Consider the following 19,007-nt stretch of genomic DNA (forward strand, 5'->3'; position numbering starts at 1 on the left):
CCCCTGTAACACTGAGCTTGCCCCCCCCCCCCCTCCCCCCTCCAAAAGGAAGAGCCCCCCTCATAACACATACTTAGTATTTGACTCAACAACTGGACTCACAATCTAGTATTAAATTCTGTTACTGAAACAAATATAAATCATGGTATTTAATGATGTGTGCTATTCTTTGGCATAATATATATATTTATTTTAAAGCGATCATCTTTGTCTATTTCTGACCTGGGTTTAATGTTCCCCTCTGCCAAAACAACTGGCCCCAGTTTGGCCCCCTCAGTAAAAGTGGTCTAGAACCGCCACTGTGGTGGTTTAGAGACAAATATATCAAAGTTTAAACCCTCATTTTTGTACATGCCTCGTCCCCTGTGTGTCGCGCACAACGTGTACTTTAACTCAGACCTCGGGATTTGTCAGGGAAATCTCTCTTCCCAGCGACAGAGCTGTCTAAAGCCAAATCACCAAAAAAAAACGCACCGATGCGGGTTTGGCTGTCCTGAAGCCTCCCCTGAAGTTGGAGATGCACACATGAGGTCTTTCTGCCTGGGTGGTCTCTCTACTTTAGTGAGCTGTTGCTAAGCAGCTAATAATAGTCGTGTTTGCTGAGTAATTTTTGCCCTTCTGGAACCAATCAGAAGCAAGAAACTCCTGCGATCTGACAGCCCCAGAGGCGGGATCTCGAGATTTTTTTTTTTTTTTTTTTTATTCTTCACCCCTCCTCCTTTTCTGCCTCCAAATGGAGAGAGGTCTTTTTCTCCTTCTACTATTGAATCTCAGAGTTGGCCGTGACGCGCGGCCCATGGGAAGACCACATAGATCTCAGCAGAATGCTACGACCATCGAGCTTTCTCCCCCGACGACTCGTGTATGGGAATCTCTCTGCGCAGCTCGCCTTTTGAGAGAAACACACTTTTTGGGGACGGGACACGGTGAAAGCGGTGAGAGCGGTGGAGACCTCCGGATCACGAAATGTTGGGATGGAAGGCGCAGACTTTGACTCGCCGTCTCCAACAGGAGTATGAAGTCCTACTTGACGGGTGTGAGATCTCCGAGAGTGAAACTTTGTTGCCTTGGGATATCGCTACACGCCATCGGGGAGATACAATAAAGTGGGAAACGGTTACCACCTCGCAGTCCCCGCAACATGGCCTCGGCTGCTAATGCGCCCTCCGAGCAGGAAAACAGAGACCCCGATCGGCCGAGGATAACGCGGAGGAACAGGGGGGACTATACCCGCAACACACCGCTGGATTTGGAGTATTTGCAGCGGCCGAGTTACTGCGATGCGGGCTTCGCTTTGCAGCAGATCACAGAGGTGCTTATTTCTCATCTTAGCCTGGACACAACTCTTTTAGTCTTGGTTTTCATTGTATTCGCCGAAATAGTGGCCAAACTATGTCCCGTCGCTGCTAGGTAACGGGACGGGGCTGGGCAAGGGGGGACACGGGGGTAAGGCAAGGTTGAAGGAAGCCGAAAAGGTTTCTTGTTATAAATCGTGCATCTGTTAAGTTTCTCATTGCGCAGCCGGCTTCTCTTCACAGAGTAAAACAAACTCTTTCCACCAGCACGACCGCTCGTTTCTTCCCCATATACAACATCCCAGCCTGTAACGGTCTCAGACGAGGCAAAACATGCAGCTTTCACTCCCACTCTGCTCCGCCACCGAGGGGGTTCCTAACACACAGCGTTACGCAGCTGCGCTCTCACAGTTCAGAAACGTTTTTTTAGTGGTTAAAGTTAAAGGTTTGCATGACAGCGTCTGAACCTGAGCGACTCGCGTAAAGGCAGAAGAGAGGAGAAAAAAGAATCCATGTGGCTGCCCTCTTCCGTTCACAAATATTGTGAGTCCCCCCGTGATGGCTACTCCACTCTCCCCCCCCCCCCCCCCCCCCCCCCCCCCCCACGCAGGCCCGGAACACACGGGGTGCTGCACGGGGGAGAGGGGACTGTGTGTGTGTGTGGTGGAAAATCTGTGGCTTTTTTTTTTTTTAAGCTTTTTGAAGTGTCAGAGTGTTTAATGTTACAAGATTACACCACCTCACAAATAAAGAAAAATGTTGAGTGGATCACATATCAGACTTTAAAGTCATTTCACAGGTGTGCTGTTTTACAATATTATCACGCACACCAATAGCAGGGTGTCGAGATGTCTGAGGTCATATTTTGGGAAAGGGGGGGGTGGGGGGGGGGGGTCTGTGTGGAATAGAGACACACATATGTCCATCAAAAAATGCTGCCTACACTGCGTAAGTGTGGCTTGACAACTGTCTCCCCTTTATTTACCTGCATGCAGCCCGCAGGTGCAGCTGCAGAGCATTTTTTTTTGGAGTACAATAACAAAAACAAAAGTGACACATGATGTCAGTAAATCTGTCCTCCGAAAGTCATCACTGCAGCGGAGAAATGAGAGGCTGTGTGTTTCTGTGTTTGTGTGTGTGTGTGTGTGTGTGTGTAGGTAGGGGTTGAAGATATCTGACTTTTGCATGTGTCCTGCTAAGGTTACAGTTTATACATGATACTGATATGACGGAACCCATTTGCGCTCACTCTGGGGAGTCCTCAGTGGTTTCCACACAGTCCGCAGCAAACTGCATTTATCAAATCTTGGCAGAGTGAGATGCTGGATGTGTTTATTAGTTGGAATATAGCTCATGTTTTCCTCTCAGATGAGGTTTCTTATGTCAAATCAGGGAAGTTAAACCTCCTGTACATGCACATTTGTGACAACCTGATGTCTTGTTTCCTTGCATAATGATTTTTTTAACCCTTTTTACTTTGTGCACCCCGCAGTTTCACCTGTCCAGGTAAGTTGAGCTTGGCTTGTGTTTTTGGAACTCACAGTAACACCGGGACTCTTGTCTTCCTCATAGGGGAAGGCGACGGGGAGGAAGGCACCTCTGTGGCTGAGAGCGAAGTTCCAGAGACTTTTATTCAGGCTGGGCTGTTACATACAAAAGAACTGCGGAAAGTTTTTGGTTGTGGGGCTGATGATTTTTGGAGCTTTCGCTGTGGGCTTACGGGCAGCTAATCTGGAGACGGACGTGGAGAAACTCTGGGTGGAAGGTAAGACAATCTGATTTGTTATTGGTTGTTTTCTGTGTGTGTGTGTGTTTGTATGGATGTAAGATGCTGTGATTATTACTTTTGAGGGGTTTGTTTTTTTTGATGAGCTGGTTTATTGGAGAAAAAAAAGAAGGGGGCTGTGGGGGTGGGAGGGGGGGGGGGGTAGATGCTACCAAACAAGCCTGTGGGATTGTTTATTGTTTACTTCCTGGCAAAAGGCCAAGGGAAACTTGTAAATAATTTTAATTCCTGCGAACATTCTTTCACATTATCTGAGCGGTGTTGGATGCACTCAGAAGAAGTGCAAGAGGTGGCTGCAACTGCAACCCAGAAGTAAGGTTGTAATTAAGTTTATAAGCTGCTTTTGGGGTAGAGGAAATTTTTGTCAAAGCCGCCATTTTGTGAGAGTGTGTGAGTGTGTGTGTGTGTGTGTGAGTGTGTGTGTGTGTGAGAGTGTGTGTGAGTGTGTGTGTCTGCCTGCCCCCAGCAGTTGAATGCTCAGAGACTGTGTGTGGTCCCGTTTTGGACAGCTCTCAACTTTCCAGAAAGATTTGTCTCTGGCTGCAGGGAAAAAGCGGAGTGAGGACAAGAACTCGTGTTTGTGGAGTGGATACGCCACTCACTTGTTTGTGTGTGTGTGTGTGTGTGTGTGTGTGTGTGTGTGTGTGTGTGTGTGTGTGTGTGTGTGTGTGTGTGTGTGTCAGAAATAACTTATGAAGACTGAACATTTTAAAGGAGAAAAAAAAAAGAAAAGAAAAGAAGGGAACTGTGTGTGTATGGGTGGTGCTTTGGGGGGCAAAGGGAAGGGGCTGTGCTTTTTTTTTTTTTCTTTCTTTCCTTTGATCCGCATTCCTGCACTTATGGGCTCGAGTCGGCTGTAGGAGTCATGAATGGAGGAGTCGATTTCACCGCTGAGGAATTAAAAACAATTTTTTTTTCTTGTCCTAAAAGATAAAGATAAAATATGGTGATTACGCAAAGTTCTTTTGCTTCCCTATTTTTCTGCCATTAAATTCCAAATAAACATCTCCCTGAGATCCCACATTAACGCACACTGAATCCACACACACACACACACACACACCTCCTCCTTTGCTTGGATGTTGTGTCCTTGCGTGCGTGCGGCTGCAGGGGTCTGACAGACAGCGCCTTTTCATCTAATCTGTGACGCAGGCGCAGTCTGCAGCAGGTTTGGAGCAGAGGGGGAGCCTCTCTTAGTACAGGACTCCTGATAGTCAGAGGAAACACACTGTTTTCACACCCTTTCTCCCATGTCACACCACAGTCATGTGTACGAGGACGAGGGCCACCCTTTGAGTCTGAAGAGATATTACTGACTTCACTGTAGAGTTGTCACCATACCAACATTCTCAACTGCAATCCAATACTGGAAAAAATCCGTACCTGTTTCGATATCGTGGCAAACAAGAATATAAGTTCCAGGCAACCATTCATGATTTGAATTGCCAAAGGTTGCAAGCAATCTTCTGCACTGTCTAGATTTCACAAATACATTGGCAATGTTTCGGTAGCGAAGTGTTGGACCACTGCTTCTCTCTCTTTCTTTCAGTAACTGCAGCTTTGTGCTTAAATATATGGACCGCCTCTGCACTTTTCCATACTACCTAACATTAAAATAATGGCGGGTAGCATCGTTTTAAACGAGGTCTCGACATGAGTCAAACATTTTAACATGCTCACTCCAAAGGTCCATCCTCTAAGTTAGTGCCAGGGACGCCATAAAGGGGAGAAGAGTTAAGACGATTCTAAGTGTCCTGGACTGATAGGGGCCCTAAAAATATAAGAACAGTATGGCCAGTATCGCTCCTGGTTGGCAGGATTGAGTGCTGAATGTCTCTCTGAAAGAAATAGTTTGAACTAAAATGAATTGGCTGTCTGTTGTGATTGTAATTCTCTCTAATAAAGTGAAAAAAAATAAATCTTTGCCAGCTTGTAAATGGACTATAGTTGGTGAGGGGGAAGGGAGGAGGGGAAAAAAACATCACTTTGGCCTCCACTAACTTGTGAATGATATTGGTCTTAAGGATGCTCCTTTGGAACAGGTGTATTTAGATGTATTTTAAAAGTATACTGCAGCTACTGTTGGAGCGTCTCTGGATTTACCCTCTGGCACTCAAGTTTTATACTTGGTTTGAAACTATCCAACCTCCGCTCTTTAAATGAATGGTTTAGTATTGAAAAGTACAGAAGCTTTAAAAAAAACGTTGATTTTCAGCCTAGACTTGTATTTCTTCTCGCCACGGTATTGAAACAAGTGTCAGTACTGTGTCATTTGATTGCCACAAGAATAGTGTGAAATTTAAGACATCTGGTATTGTGACAACCCTATTTGGCACTTTTGAAAGTTTTTGCCTTTGAAAAACACTATTTGTTACACATTTGTAATCAAATTGTAAACCTCTTGCTGACATGTTTTTTTGGTTAAAGGTATTGTGTAGCAAAACAAGGCTGTTTGCGTCCTTTTCAAGCATCAGGATCCTGTGGTGGATTCTCTTTTTTGTTTGTCAGAGGAAGAGGACTCAAGCATGGTAACATGATCAAGTGCTGGCCATTATTCTGAATGACTTTGTGGTCTGAATCATGAATCAGAGTCGTACAGTTATCCAAGGCATTGCTGGATTTACAAACCTTCACTTGCACATAATTTTTTTTTTTTGATAATTGTTCTGAGCCTTGAGTTACCTTGACCTTTCTTTTACTCCTCTCTCTTGCACTGAAGTTGGACCCCAGAGTTTTGTGACTGTGAGAACAGGCTGAAGAACCTGGCTCATACAGACACACAGAGACCTGTTCATGCACACAGACTCTGACAAAGAGCCCGGGCCGTGGTGGTTTCCTAGGTCCCGGTACATGAGGGGTTCCAGATGTTGATAGGGAGAGATCTGTTTGTTTAGATTAGCCCGCACAGCTGAGGGATAGATTAGTTCTGCCTGGACCGCGGAACCGTGCGCTGGGCTGTGCTGGGGGACCGGCCCAATGAGAGAGAGAGAGAGAGAGAGAGAGAGAGAGAGAGAGAGAGAGAGAGAGAGAGAGAGAGAGAGAGAGAGAGAGAGAGAGAGAGAGAGAGAGAGAGAGAGAGAGAGAGAGAGAGAGAGAGAGAGAGAGAGAGAGAGAGAGAGAGAGAGAGAGAGAGAGAGAGAGAGACTCTCTGTTTATGTTTCATTTGGAACTGCCCTCCGCAGGCGACCCATGGACGACCCCGCCTGGAAGCTTGTGTGGCCTGTGGATGCACACACACACACACACACACACACACACACACACACACACACACACACACACACACACTAGGTCATGCTCGATCTCTCAGCTCCTTTGCATTTCACTTGAGCTTCTTTTCTTGCTTTTTGTGATCTCATGTTGTGTTTGTCGTCACCTGTTTGTTTGTTTTTTTTCATACTTTAAGGGTGGATGATGCTTAGATGCTTAGTTTCTTCCACACGCTGTGGAAGTTTTCACTGGGATTGTCTCCTCTGACAGAGTGCTCACTCAGCACTGTTTATAAACACAGGAAGTTCTGTTTATGAGACAAAGTGACAGAGAACAATGGGGAATGAGCACTTGCCTCCCCCGAAGAGGTGATCGTGTCAAACCTCTGAGGATGTACGAGGGCTTTGAGTTTTTGCTAAGCTTGTAGTTTAGTCCTGATAAATGATGGTGGCTCGTATTTAGGCCAGATCCACTCTTTCTTGTTTATGTCCACATGGGCACACGCAGGAAATTATGAGCTCAAACAGAAAGTTGTAGTATTGTGGGCTCCTATCTTCCCCTTACAAAACGTGCGCTGCTGCTCTGTGTGTGCTTTTCTCGAAGTTCAGAACTTCAGGTCCATCTTCAGAAGACAATTCTAGATGATCCAGCTGCATTTAACTCCAAACCACATTCAGCGGAGAAGACACAAAAGACACAAAAAAAACCCTCAGAGTTCACCCTGGCCACAAACGGAAAATGAAGCCATCCCCTGGCATTCTGGGTAAAGGCAAACATAGGCCAAATTGTAAAGAAAATAGCGGCGCCGTCTGCGTCTAATTAAAAACGGTATCGCCTAAACATTGGCCCTTCCTGTAGGCCGACCCCTCTACGCTCTCTCCGTCTCTCTGTGCTGAGAGAAGGGCTGGAGGTGTAGTGGGGTTACGGGGCTGTGTTGACGGGTTAGAGAAGGTACAGGCAGCGGGGTCGGGGGGGGGGGGGGGGGGGGGGACTTTTGGAGATGTAGCTTTTAAAGCTCAAGCTCTGGGCTGAGGATTGCACCTGGGAGTTCCTGTTAGCGAGAAGAGCTGTTTGTGGTTAGCCTGTAGCTTCAGCGGAGCGTAAAGAGAGGATGGGGCCTGCAGCAGTCAGAACATTGTCTTTTGTTTACATTCTGGACTTGAGTTGACCTATACAGAGATATGTGTGAGGGATTCAAGTTGAAATGAGTTTATAGTCTCTTAGATTTATGGCCTGGACCGGGGCGAAGGGGCTATGGATTGAGGCTACAGACTGCGAGGAGGCCTCTAGTCCCCGAGCGCTTTCTTTGGGGGACATAAGTGAAGAGGCCAGGGGCAACGGGGGTTAGACCCCTGGGACCCTGAGGTCATCTCGTGGAGGCCCCGCTATTTAAAACCTCACCTGATACTCGCCCTGTGGCCTGGGCGCAGAGTGAAGGCTCACAGCAGAGGGGAGGGAGGGAGGGAGGGAGGGAGGGAGGGACTGCAGCAGAAGTGGCAGTTGTCACCAGGTGTTGTTTGTGTCCCGATCATTTGTGTGCATCGTTTTTGAGAGCATCACACGAGCCAGATGTTCATAGAGTCACATGTTGTTGTGTTGGGTAAGAAGTGCGAGCAGTGTTTCTGTGTTTGGAGTATATTTCACCAGGTTGTGTTTAACCTTTTGACATCTGTCCTCCAGCAGAGGGCAGTGAATCAAATCTAAGTTTTGCTTTAATCCCTGAAACCTGTTGAACATTCATTCTCACACACAAATATTCGATTTTTGCATCAATGCCAGACATCATTCCTGCTTTAATTATCGAACGTATTTATTTATTTATAAATCGATGAACACTCCTGACATATTCATGATTTATTTCCCTCATTACCGCCTCATTGCCATTGCTTATTTCTGATATCAATATGACTTGAACAGTCATCATGTTTATGAGCATCCCGATCCTGATTTAAGGTTCCAGAATCCATCTCTGATAGGGAGGAGACAAAACATTTGGTCCTTTGCTCCCTCGCACAGTCTGTTTCGTATCTGCTGTGATTAAGAGCCCAGTTGAAGGAGTCGGCGGTTGTTTTGTTGTTTTGCTGGTAATGGCGGCAGAGCAGGGAGCGGTGTAATGTTGAGTGCATTGCGGGAGAAGCCTTGACATCCTTTCTTGTGGATGAAGATGAGGAGGAGGAGGAAAGAAAGAGGAGTGCCCCTGAATGTGGCTTCTTCACTGAGACGATTGTGGTTTGCATGATTGAATTATCCAGCTTTTTGATGTGCATGTGCATTTTGGTTCTGTGCATGAGTAGGTGGTTGAGTGCTACTGGCATGTCATACTATTTTGATGGGCCTCTTTTTTTTCATGTTCTTCCTCTTCATTTTCTTTTCTTTCATCTGTATTTCTCTTTTCTTTCCTTTTACTCCATCCCTCTATGTCACACAGCTTTTATACAGCAGCCGCAAGCTATATCAAACCCGCCCACACCCGATATTTCTCCCCCAGGTTAGAACCCAATACACTACTTCAGAGCCGTTCATCAAGCACTCTCCATTGATTCTGTCCTCTAGTTTCAAATGCAAGCGTGCACACACATGCACTCCTTTTTTTTTTTTTTTTTTTTTTTTTTTACATTTTATTCTTATTTTTGCAAACTGGACTCAATTAACTTTGTGTTTATCAGTTCACTACAAACAGGATTAAACCTCCATGGAAGGAATAACATTCCAGCGTGTTTTGTTAAACTTTACGAGTTGATGAAAAGTGCAGGCTAGCTGGTGAGGGATTTAGTGTGGGGAAACATTGCGCCTCTGGTACTGTACACAGACTTCCAGCGCTATTTTCTCAAGCTAGCTCTCTCCCCCGTTTCAAATAAGTTTTGTATATATGAGCCCTACTTGGCTTTAGAAATTAGAAATAACTATTTAAAACTCTGCTGACTAACTTTGATGTGTTTGTGTTTGTGTGTGTGTGTGTGTGTGTGTGTTTGTGTGGGTGTGTGTGTGTGTGTGTTTGTGTGTGTGTTTGTGTGTGTGTGTGTGCGTGTGTGTGTGTGTGTGTGTGTGTGGGTGTGTGTGTGTGTGTGTGTGTGTTTGCTCTCAATCCCATTCACAAGCAACATCCTGAGATGCCTCCAAGCTCTCTGTTTACATTTTGCATTCTTCCAGGCGCTCTTATTCAAAAACCAGAGCCCTGCGAATGACCGACCACAGGAGACTGTGGAGAGAATTACCCTCCTCTACCTCCTTCTTACTCGCTCTCTCTCCCCTTTTTCTTCTATCCCTCTCTTTTCCTCCCTGCCAGAAAGGTCTCTCTCTTTACCCGAGCCTCCCCCCTCCCTCCCCCCCTTCACCACCACTCCCCCCCCCGTCCCTGGCTGGAGAGAGAGTGGCCTCAGAATGCCAGATGTATTACAGAGTGAGCCACGGCAATGTAAACACTCAGGCCTGCCATGAGAGCAGGGTGGTCTGGCCTCCCTCCTTCCCTCCCCGCTCCTCTACTCCCCTCCCTCTTCCCCTTTCCTCTCTTCCCTCCCTCCCTCCCTCACAGCGCTCACTGCCAGAGGGGTGGAGAAAGCACAAAACAGCAGAGCGAGAAAGTGTGTGTGTGTGTGTTTTGGGGGGGGGGGGGGTTAGGACGAAGCGAGGGAAGAAGCAGGAGTATAGTAGCGGTAGTGTGTTTGTGTTTTGGCTGCGGTGCCTACCGTGCACCAGGAGAGAGATCGGGTGTGGATTGATGCTTCTCAGACTGCAGAGCTAGAGAATCTTTCATGCAAACATACCGTAAACTTCTGCAAATTGTGCGTGTCGATGGAATATTCTAGACCCCTTTTATGCACATATGGGTTTACGTATGCAGCAGTATAGTTCATTGCAATTCCTGCGGCACAACGTCATAGGAATCTGGCAGCGGCCGCAATTACACAAGTACCACACATGCAATGCAAGGCATAAAGATACAGAGATATAAAACGTTTCCTCTCTCCCGTGATTGAGAGGTCTGGAGCTCCAGATTGACTCAGTGTGCAGCAGGAGGAAAATACTCTCAAGTGCTGATACCGCCCTGCAAGTCTGAGTGAAACATCAGAACGAAACACAACAGCGGCTGTTATATAAGGTGTATCAAGTGTCACTGCTTTCTGTCATTGTCCGTTTGGTTATCTGTTTGGACATTTACAATGTTTTGTCCAGGGCTGCTCTCAGTGATTGCAGCACAGGGAAAAATGAATCGAATGTTTCTGTGTACTATGCAAGAAGAGGCTCCAGGTGACTTCCAGCAGAGGATAATCGCCCAGTTCATCTCTGCTTCTCGAGGGTCTTTCAGCTCATTGTTTTGGTTGCACGCCAGGAACTGTAATGCTTATCTGCTTTTGCTTTGGGCTTTACCGGCTGACGGCTGCTATGTGCAAACAGGCTTGAATCAAACTCACTGAACACTACATGAACTGTACATCAGCAAACGGCAGAGAGACAAAAGGTGAGATCATAGCTGGTGATGGCCGTGCAAAAGTAAGTCATCGATCTTGCCTATACCGTCCCACAGGAGAAACTTCACAGTAGCCGTTTTTACATTATGCTGAAAATATATACATCATTTCAGGAGGACTTCTCTGGAGATTATCCTGATCTGGCTGCTCACATGTGCACCTCACAGCGGGAGATTATCCCTGTCAGACAGAAGGTGCATTTTCTCCTGAAGTGAGAAAATGTACTTTGTGGAAGTAGCGGATGAAGCGACAGAGTCTGCTATACGATGCTATGCAGAAAATGTAATGCCATGTAAGTACAGAGAGCGTAGCAGGTCCATGCAGACTAGTCTGTGACTGTCACTGACTCCAGTCACGTGATATAAACGTCACCGCCCTCTCGCAGTGGCTCGAGGTGAATTCTCCAGATAATTTCCTGCTGTGTTCTCACATCAACTCGCTCGGACTTTATGTGGAAAAAATTACGAGGAGGCTGGCAGGAGAAAATGTGTGTGTTTTTGCGTTCACACATACAGCTCCTCCTCCGGCAATTATCAGGAGTTTTCTGCAAGTGTGAAAGCCCTAAGTGAGAGCCAAAAGCAACTTCTTTTACAATTATTTGTAAAATAATAATTCAGCATATGGTACCAACACATATAAACAACACATATCAACTTTTAAAGCAGTTTAAAAGTGCTTAAGTGCCCTCTTTCTCCACACTGATGCCTGTAGTAGTTATGGTGTAAACTGTTTAAAAACAAATGTATTACGGTCATTTGACTTGATACAAGCACTTAAAGTTGCATTATTTTTGGCACCACAGGTTTGATAGTTTAAAGTGCAAAGTTAACCTAAATGTAATTGAAGGATTTAGGTGACCAGGATGAAATCTTCTTCTTTTTTTTTTCTTTTTTTTACTGACTCCCTCTCGTTTGTCTCCCCATTCACACTCGCTCTCCTCCTCCTCTCTCCGACTGTGTCTTATATTCCACCACTTTGGAATGTGTGATTTTTCGGATACCTGGAATCATGGGCCATCTTTCCAGGAAATGACAGGGAGATGGCTGTTGAGATTGGCTGCTCGGGCTCATGTCACGGTCTGTTATGGCTGGGCCGTGGGCCAATCGCAGGGCAGCAAAAGCAACAGGGGGGGGAGATCGCTCACACCTGGCTTGCATTGGACAGGCACCGACAGGGGATACGTGATGAGATTTTTTTTTTTTTCTCTCCGACAGATCTGAAGTTTCAATTCTGTTAGTTTAACTTTTTTTTTAATGTTTTTTATTTAACCTAGCAAATGAATTGATAAGTGCTTGGCTTTATAATCACTTTAGCATCATTCAAATTGGCTGTTGCATCAAATCTTGCTCGTCCTTGTTGCTGCATACACTAATGAAGACATCATTCGCCCAACCACTGCACACATGCATGCACATGCGACACACAGACTCTCTGTCAGCGATTTCTTTGCCTACTACTACTTCCAGCGCTCTGTGAATCCATTGGCATTGAATAGTTTTTTTGTTTTTTTTTGTGGTGGGGTTGGGGGGGGTGTTTAGGAGGGAGAGAGAGTGGGACCTGAATGAAGGCAGCAACGAGGAAGAATCTGCCCATTGAGGAGTGTGTGAATGTACACCTCGGGCCCAGGGGAAGCAGCACTGGGAGCCAGCCGACTGCTAAATACACCCATTTTAGAGGCTGCAGGGGCCGGACAGGTGATTAGCATAATCAGGGGCGAGGGGAGCCCATACATATGGTAATACTGGAGTTGGGAGGCAGGGTGGGGGTTTGGAGAGGAGAGTGTGTGTGTGTGTGTGTGGGTGGGTGTAGTGTGTGTGTTTGTACGGGGGGTGCTGGCAGCTGGGGTGTCACATTTGTGCAAGGGGTCAGGGTCTTGGGGTGGGGGGGGGGGGGGGGGGGGGGGGGGGGGGTGTCTAGCTGCACGAGGAGACACCATCTAATCTGCACGTCAGAGCACGTCTCTACTCAGTTTCATATCTTTTTTCACCCCCAAAGTTTTGGTCATTCTGCTCCTTTTTTTCTTTAACTCTCACCCCTCTCTGTCTTTCTTGTTTGTACCCTTCCTCTGTGTGGTAGCCCCCCCCTCCTCCTCTTTCAAAGCTGAAAGGAGAGAGAGAGAGAGAGAGAGAGAGAGAGAGAGAGTGAGGGGGGGCTCACCACGGGTCAGATGGTGTCTCCTAGCTCTCAGTGAGGCCTTTCATCACATATTTGTGGCTGTGTGCACACCTGCATTGCAGTGCCCACATTTAAAACTCACCATTACTGCTTTGCATACTGCAGTGTTAGCTTCTACTACCACGAACACACAATACTCCCAAGTACTCCCTGGTACTGTTAGTAGTTTAAACACAACAGAGAATGCATCGTTACAGTACCTTTAAACGGATCTCAGAGTGTCATCTTCAAATGGAACAATGAGAAGACAAAGAACTGAAGGTTCATATTCAAAAGCTGGAAATGACACTGGACCGCTGACTGGAGTTTGCAGTACAGTTAGACAGTAAAGAACCCCCCCCCCCCCCCAAAAAAAACAGGAGAGATTTCATGTTGCATTGCTTTGCAAAACTTGTACAGAGGATGAAAAGGAAAATGGGAGTAAAGTTATTGAAATTAATATCATGGAAAAAAATGACCTTCCTACCACATCTGCAGATGGATACACAGAATGATGGCTGACCTGGGGGTGTGGCTTGGTCGTCAGGAGGTGGAGGTGGTGGTGGTGGTGGTGGTGGTGGTGGGGTCGGCTGTAGGGATGATGTGGAGGTTTATTTACGGCTGTTTTGTCAATGTTGGTTTCAAATTTACATCAGTCATTGCCAAAATTGCCAAATTAAAAAAATACATTATAGTCATGCGTAAGGGGCGGGAACGGTTACCTCATCACAGGATACAATACGTGATATGTTGCACACGATAACAATAATATCACTATACAGCAATACCATGATAATTGATAGATTGCAAAGTAATCTCATCACGATGTCTGTTTAACTGAAGGTTCCAAAGTGCAGGATGAATGTATTTATTTGCTGCAAGTTGGTGTCACTTTCCCCCTCTTATCATGTTTCATCTCACCGCTCTGTCCGACATTATTCAGCTGTCTTCTTCTTCTTCTTTGACAAATGAACTCCTGTTCAACTTGTTCATGAGTAACGTATTTACTTGAATAACAAATCTCTATTTTGCACCAGCGATTCAATAATTTTGTGTCAAGGGATGCAGAAATATTGCTGTATTGATATCATGTCCCACCTCCTATGTGTATACCTGATGTAAGTACCGGTGTAAACATTCGTTGGTGATGCATCTATAAGTTGTGCTTTCTGTACCTTTTGTATTTATTTAGTTATCCTCTTTTATAGAGTTATAACACACACACACACACACACACACACACACACACACACACACACACACACACACACACACACACACACACACACACACACACACACACACACACACACACACACACACACACAGAGTTACAGCAGATGGTAGGAGAGAGCAGCAGATGAGCAGGGGAAGAGGGCAACAGGTGTGTGTTGTTCTCAGTGATTCAAAGCTCTCTCATGTTATTGACGGAAGCAGCTGTGAACGGAAACAAACAGGAAGTAAGAGAAACATGGAGGTGTGGACTAGACGAAGGGTCTTCCTTTTAATTTAACTCTACCTAAAGAGACCGTTTAGAAAAAAGAGACCAGGTGACGTCAAATAACAGGATATTAACAGAAGACACAAATGCATGAGTATTGGTGTAAATCAAAACCAGAAATGTAATTGATTCTTTCTACACTGTTGTGATGTATAAAGTCCGCCATGATGCCATGGTTTGAGTCAATTCAGGGGCATGCAATAAAATGAATCTATATCCTCGGTCTGTTTAATCAAGTAAGTTACATTAAAAATATGATTTCACACCAATAAAGCTGTGATTCCTTATAAATTGTCATAAAGAGGCGGAGCTTAAAGATGCTAATACATGTTTCATTCTTCACATATCGATGATAAAGAAATGTTCATCACTGATGTAGTGACCCATATGAACATATTTGACATCCCTTTGTGTTCTTTCAGTTTTAAACACTTGAAGTAACCTGGAAATGAGTTTTACTAGAAGCAGCTGGATACTTTATTTTCATAATAAGAGCTTCTTTTGAGCTTCTTTGTTTTGATGTCAATTTTCATGTTACAATTACTTCAAATCAGTCACATGAATATAAACACAACAGAACAGCAAAACGACTTCCAGCATTTAAATACAGCCCGTGACATCTCATGCAACAGGTGTAACTTCGCCAGCGTACTTGATCCATGTCTGTTATGTGTCAGCTGAGATGTTTCTATTTATAACATTACTTGTGTCTTGCATGCAAAACAGACATTTGCATCAAAGTCACATTTTATTTTCACATGCTGAATTTTTGATTCTGGACATACCTTTTGGCTGTCTCTAGTGTTTATTTGATTTTCCTGATCACATGTCCCGGTGTAGTTGTTCTGCAGAGATGTGTCCCTCCTCTGTCGGTGTACAGAGCTGCTCAGGGTATGGGAGGTCGCTGTAGACTTGGTGGCGGAGAGATGACCTGGTTTCGGGGGGCTTCCTCCTCACCACAGGGGTCCCCTGCTGAGAGGGGGCCTAATCCAGCTAATCCTTTCTCTGCACACACACACACACACACACTCACACGTAAGCACACACACAAAGATGTGTTCCGCCAAATGCATGTACATACAGAATAAATTCACATATGCACGCATGCAAACTAATAATTGATGCACCTTATAACATGTTCTGAATCTTATCCATATATGTATCTTTTTTTTTTTAAGCTAAAGAAACCCTTCCAAGTGGGAGGTGAATGTTTTGTATGCACAGTACTTGCACAGTGTGTATTTAATGTTTTAATACTTCAGCTTCAGAGTCGTACGAGCCGTGTGCCGCTTCTTGTGCATGTTTTCCTTAAAAGTGCGGGATGCTTCCGTTGTCAGGCGGCAGAGATGTGCAGAGGGTGGGGCTACGCTGTTTGTGTGTGTTGCATGGAAAAGAGAGAAAGTTGGCAAGGGGGGGGGGGGGGGCGGGGGGTGGGGGGGTGGGCTGGGCTGGCTTTGACAGAGGGGCCGGGCTGATTGCCACCATGATCTGGCCAATCACAGAGTAGAGCTGAATAGAGCGAAAGGGAGAAAAAACGAGAGTATAAAGAGGAGGGGGGAGTTTAAGGCTGAAAGGAGGGGAGGGGAGGGGAGGGGGGAGGTGGGGGGGTGATGTCAGTTCCTTAGAAACCTACTTTCTCTCCCGTTCGTCCCCGCAACCCCCCCGTTCCCCTACTTTGAGAATAGCGGGGACCAGGGGTTAATGTTATGCAACACGCTGAATACCCACACTGAGCGCTCCAATACAGTGACACACATAGGACTGCTTCTCCTCTCCTGCCTCTCCTCGGTTCCCTTTTCTCTGCTCCTCTTCTGTGTGGGTCTACTTTTTAAAATTATTAACTTAGCATAAGCATTAAAGCACTTATATTAGGGTTATCAAGATACAAGAATTTTAAACTTCAATACGACGCTTGTTAAGAAATAAATAAATCAAACAATATTGATACCTGTTTTCAAACCAGAGCAACGCTGCAGATGTATTTGTACATATTGGACGGTGTTCCCTCCTCTGCTCTCTGTCTGTCTGTCTAAGACATGGACAGACGTTTTTACACCATTAGGACCACCACTACATTTCTCTTTCTCTAATGAGAAAGCTTCTCTAGCTTTGTGTGAAAAAATATGACAGAAAATCTGTGTTTCTTTTTAGCTTTAATGCCTTTCGATGATATGGATTATTAAAATAATGGAGATTGCGTCATTAAAAACCATGTGGTATCCAGAAGTGTCAAAAATGTTGACAAACTAATGTTGAACCTGGATATATGACACATCTATAGTGAACATTGACAGTCTGACTTGTGAAGGATGTGTGAATTAAGAGAAGGCTGCTAGAGGGCGGTGTTACCATGATGGTCATATTGTTGTTCTTAGGGAAAGAGTTTTATTTCTTTTCATTTAACCAGCAGATTGTCGCAGATTGATGATATTTTGATCCACAAAAATTAATTCAAGTCATTTAAGTCTCCCCAAGAAATATTTTGGTCGCCACTCTCCTGTGTGAGGATTTCTATGAAATGTAAGTGTTTTGGTGTGTTTTCTTCATTAGGGCGGTGTTTTCTTCAGAAGAATTGTCTCAAAGTAAATCCACGAACGACACTCACTAAACTATTACATGGTTTTTCCACACATTCACACAAAACTGATCACAAGGGAGTGGGCAGGGTCGATCAGTGAGCGGCCTGTGTGATGTTGGAGCACATAGAGAAGCTGCTGCGTACTCTTGTCTGCTTGCCCCGTGTCTTCTTTTCCACTCTTTAGTTGTTACTGTGAATTTGTCCAATTACATGTAGCATCTTTTTTTTATGTCATGTCTTCAAGCTGTGAGGGACATATGTAAATAAACATCTCAGGAAGATTTCAGGGCTGGGCTGTACTGAAATTTGGTCCTAGAAATGTTCAGGAGTCCATTGAACACCGCTTTAGAAAAAAAAAAAAGGATTGCGAGTGAGTGATGTGCAAACCATCAGATATGGATGAGAAAAGGAAATGAGTGAGCAACGAGGTGTTACGAGACGCCTTTGAAAGTCTGTGACACTTTGTTTTAGGTCGCAGCAGCTTGAGCGCTGAGCGGGACACCTTCAAGATATCAACACATGCCGGGGTCAACCAGTTTTCTTAGCAGAAGGAATATGGGAATATGTGTCATTGAAGAAACACAGCTGTGTGTACACACACACATACACACACACTCACTCACTCACACACATTTTCCTGGTCCAGCTGGGGTGTTAATTTCACCCCGAGGCTGTGTGAGTGTTGACCCCAAAACGCTGTAACCTCGTGAAGTGTGGAATTCTCTAAGCCTGAGGCCGTGATGTGCTGTTTCCTGTAGAGAGAGCGAGTACATTCCTTTGACTTGTCCCATTCCTCGCCGCTTGCTGTAAACTCGGGGTCTTTGGGTGGCAGTCCCCCGACTTAGAGTGTGTTCAAAACAGACAGTGACTTCCTCAAAATCTCCTCGTCTGTATTGTTGTTTAAACAGACCTTTAGCTCTTTTCTTGCACGTAAAAAAAAAAAACCCAAAAAAACTTCCCAGTTTCCCCCTTGATGGTGCGTTTCAGCCAAGCCTCAGGCTAGCTTTCCATCCGAGCATTGAGTGTACCAGACAAGTCAACTTGTTAGTGCTGTGTCAGTGTGCGTAGGGTCTAAATCAGTTCCATGCGTGCTGTTTTGAAGGCAGCGCTGGTGTAGCGTAGCCGTGTAGCAGTGCAAAGCATGTCGCTCCGGTTAGCCCCGGCCTGCTATTAATGATGAGTATTATAAACATGCCTTCAGACAGGATCGGATGGGAATGCTGTTTGGGTCCAGAAAAAAAGAAATCAAGTGTGTTTTCTCTAATGCCCCAAGACATGGCCCCCTCCCTCCGGGTTCCATTGGTCTGACTGGGTGGTCCGGCTCAGCAGAACAGGCATGCTTATGTTCAACTTTAATGCTATTACAATGGGCTGAAAATATTCAATCTATGCCTGCTGTTGCACGAATTGAGCGGAATTGTTAAATTGGATTAGGGCGTGATAAAATGTTACAGATTTTTCACACAGTCGGCTCTCTGACTGGGTGTTTTTTTTCCCCCCATTTTGTTTGTGTGTGTGTGTGTGTGTGTGTTGTGTGTGTGTGTGTGTGCGTGTGCGTGTGCGTGCGCGCGACTGTGTGTATGTGTGAGACTTGCCTCAGCTTTCACCAAGCATTCACTTACTGATGATGGAAGATCTCAAATCCTCTGCTTGTAAATCAGACACAGATTTGCTAAACAGCAACATACACACACACACACACACACACACACACACACACACACACACACACACACACACGCATATTTAAAATATTTTTCTTGTTCAAAGAATGCATTTGTTCAATTTGGATTTTTTTTCTAGATTTTACTGATGCTTGCATGCCTGTAATTCCCTACATTTGTATGTATGTTTATGCGTGTTTGCGTGTGTGTGTGTGTGTGTGTGTGTGTGTGTGTGTGTGTGTGTGTGTGTGTGTGTGTGTGTGTGTTTGTGATAGAGACTTTGCCAGATTTGCCTTGGCTGTACTGGGGTGGAGCAGGGCAGCTAAACGACCTGAAAGGCTGCTTTTGTA

General features: G+C 45.3%; 1 protein-coding gene across 1 annotated transcript in view; it reads left to right on the top strand.

Annotated features, from left to right (window-relative positions):
* Nucleotides 1–740: 740 nt before the first annotated feature.
* The window catches only part of ptch1 (patched 1), a gene marked incomplete in the record, with an annotated part of 54,024 nt that continues 35,757 nt past the window's right edge, over nt 741–19,007 (top strand). Inside the window, 2 exon segments of the mRNA XM_065950060.1 lie at nt 741–1,312; nt 2,868–3,060. Of these exon segments, the coding sequence (XP_065806132.1) occupies nt 1,142–1,312; nt 2,868–3,060 (364 nt within the window).

Source organism: Labrus bergylta, chromosome 2 (genome assembly GCF_963930695.1).
Source record: "Labrus bergylta chromosome 2, fLabBer1.1, whole genome shotgun sequence".
Taxonomy (NCBI): Eukaryota; Metazoa; Chordata; class Actinopteri; order Labriformes; family Labridae; genus Labrus; species Labrus bergylta.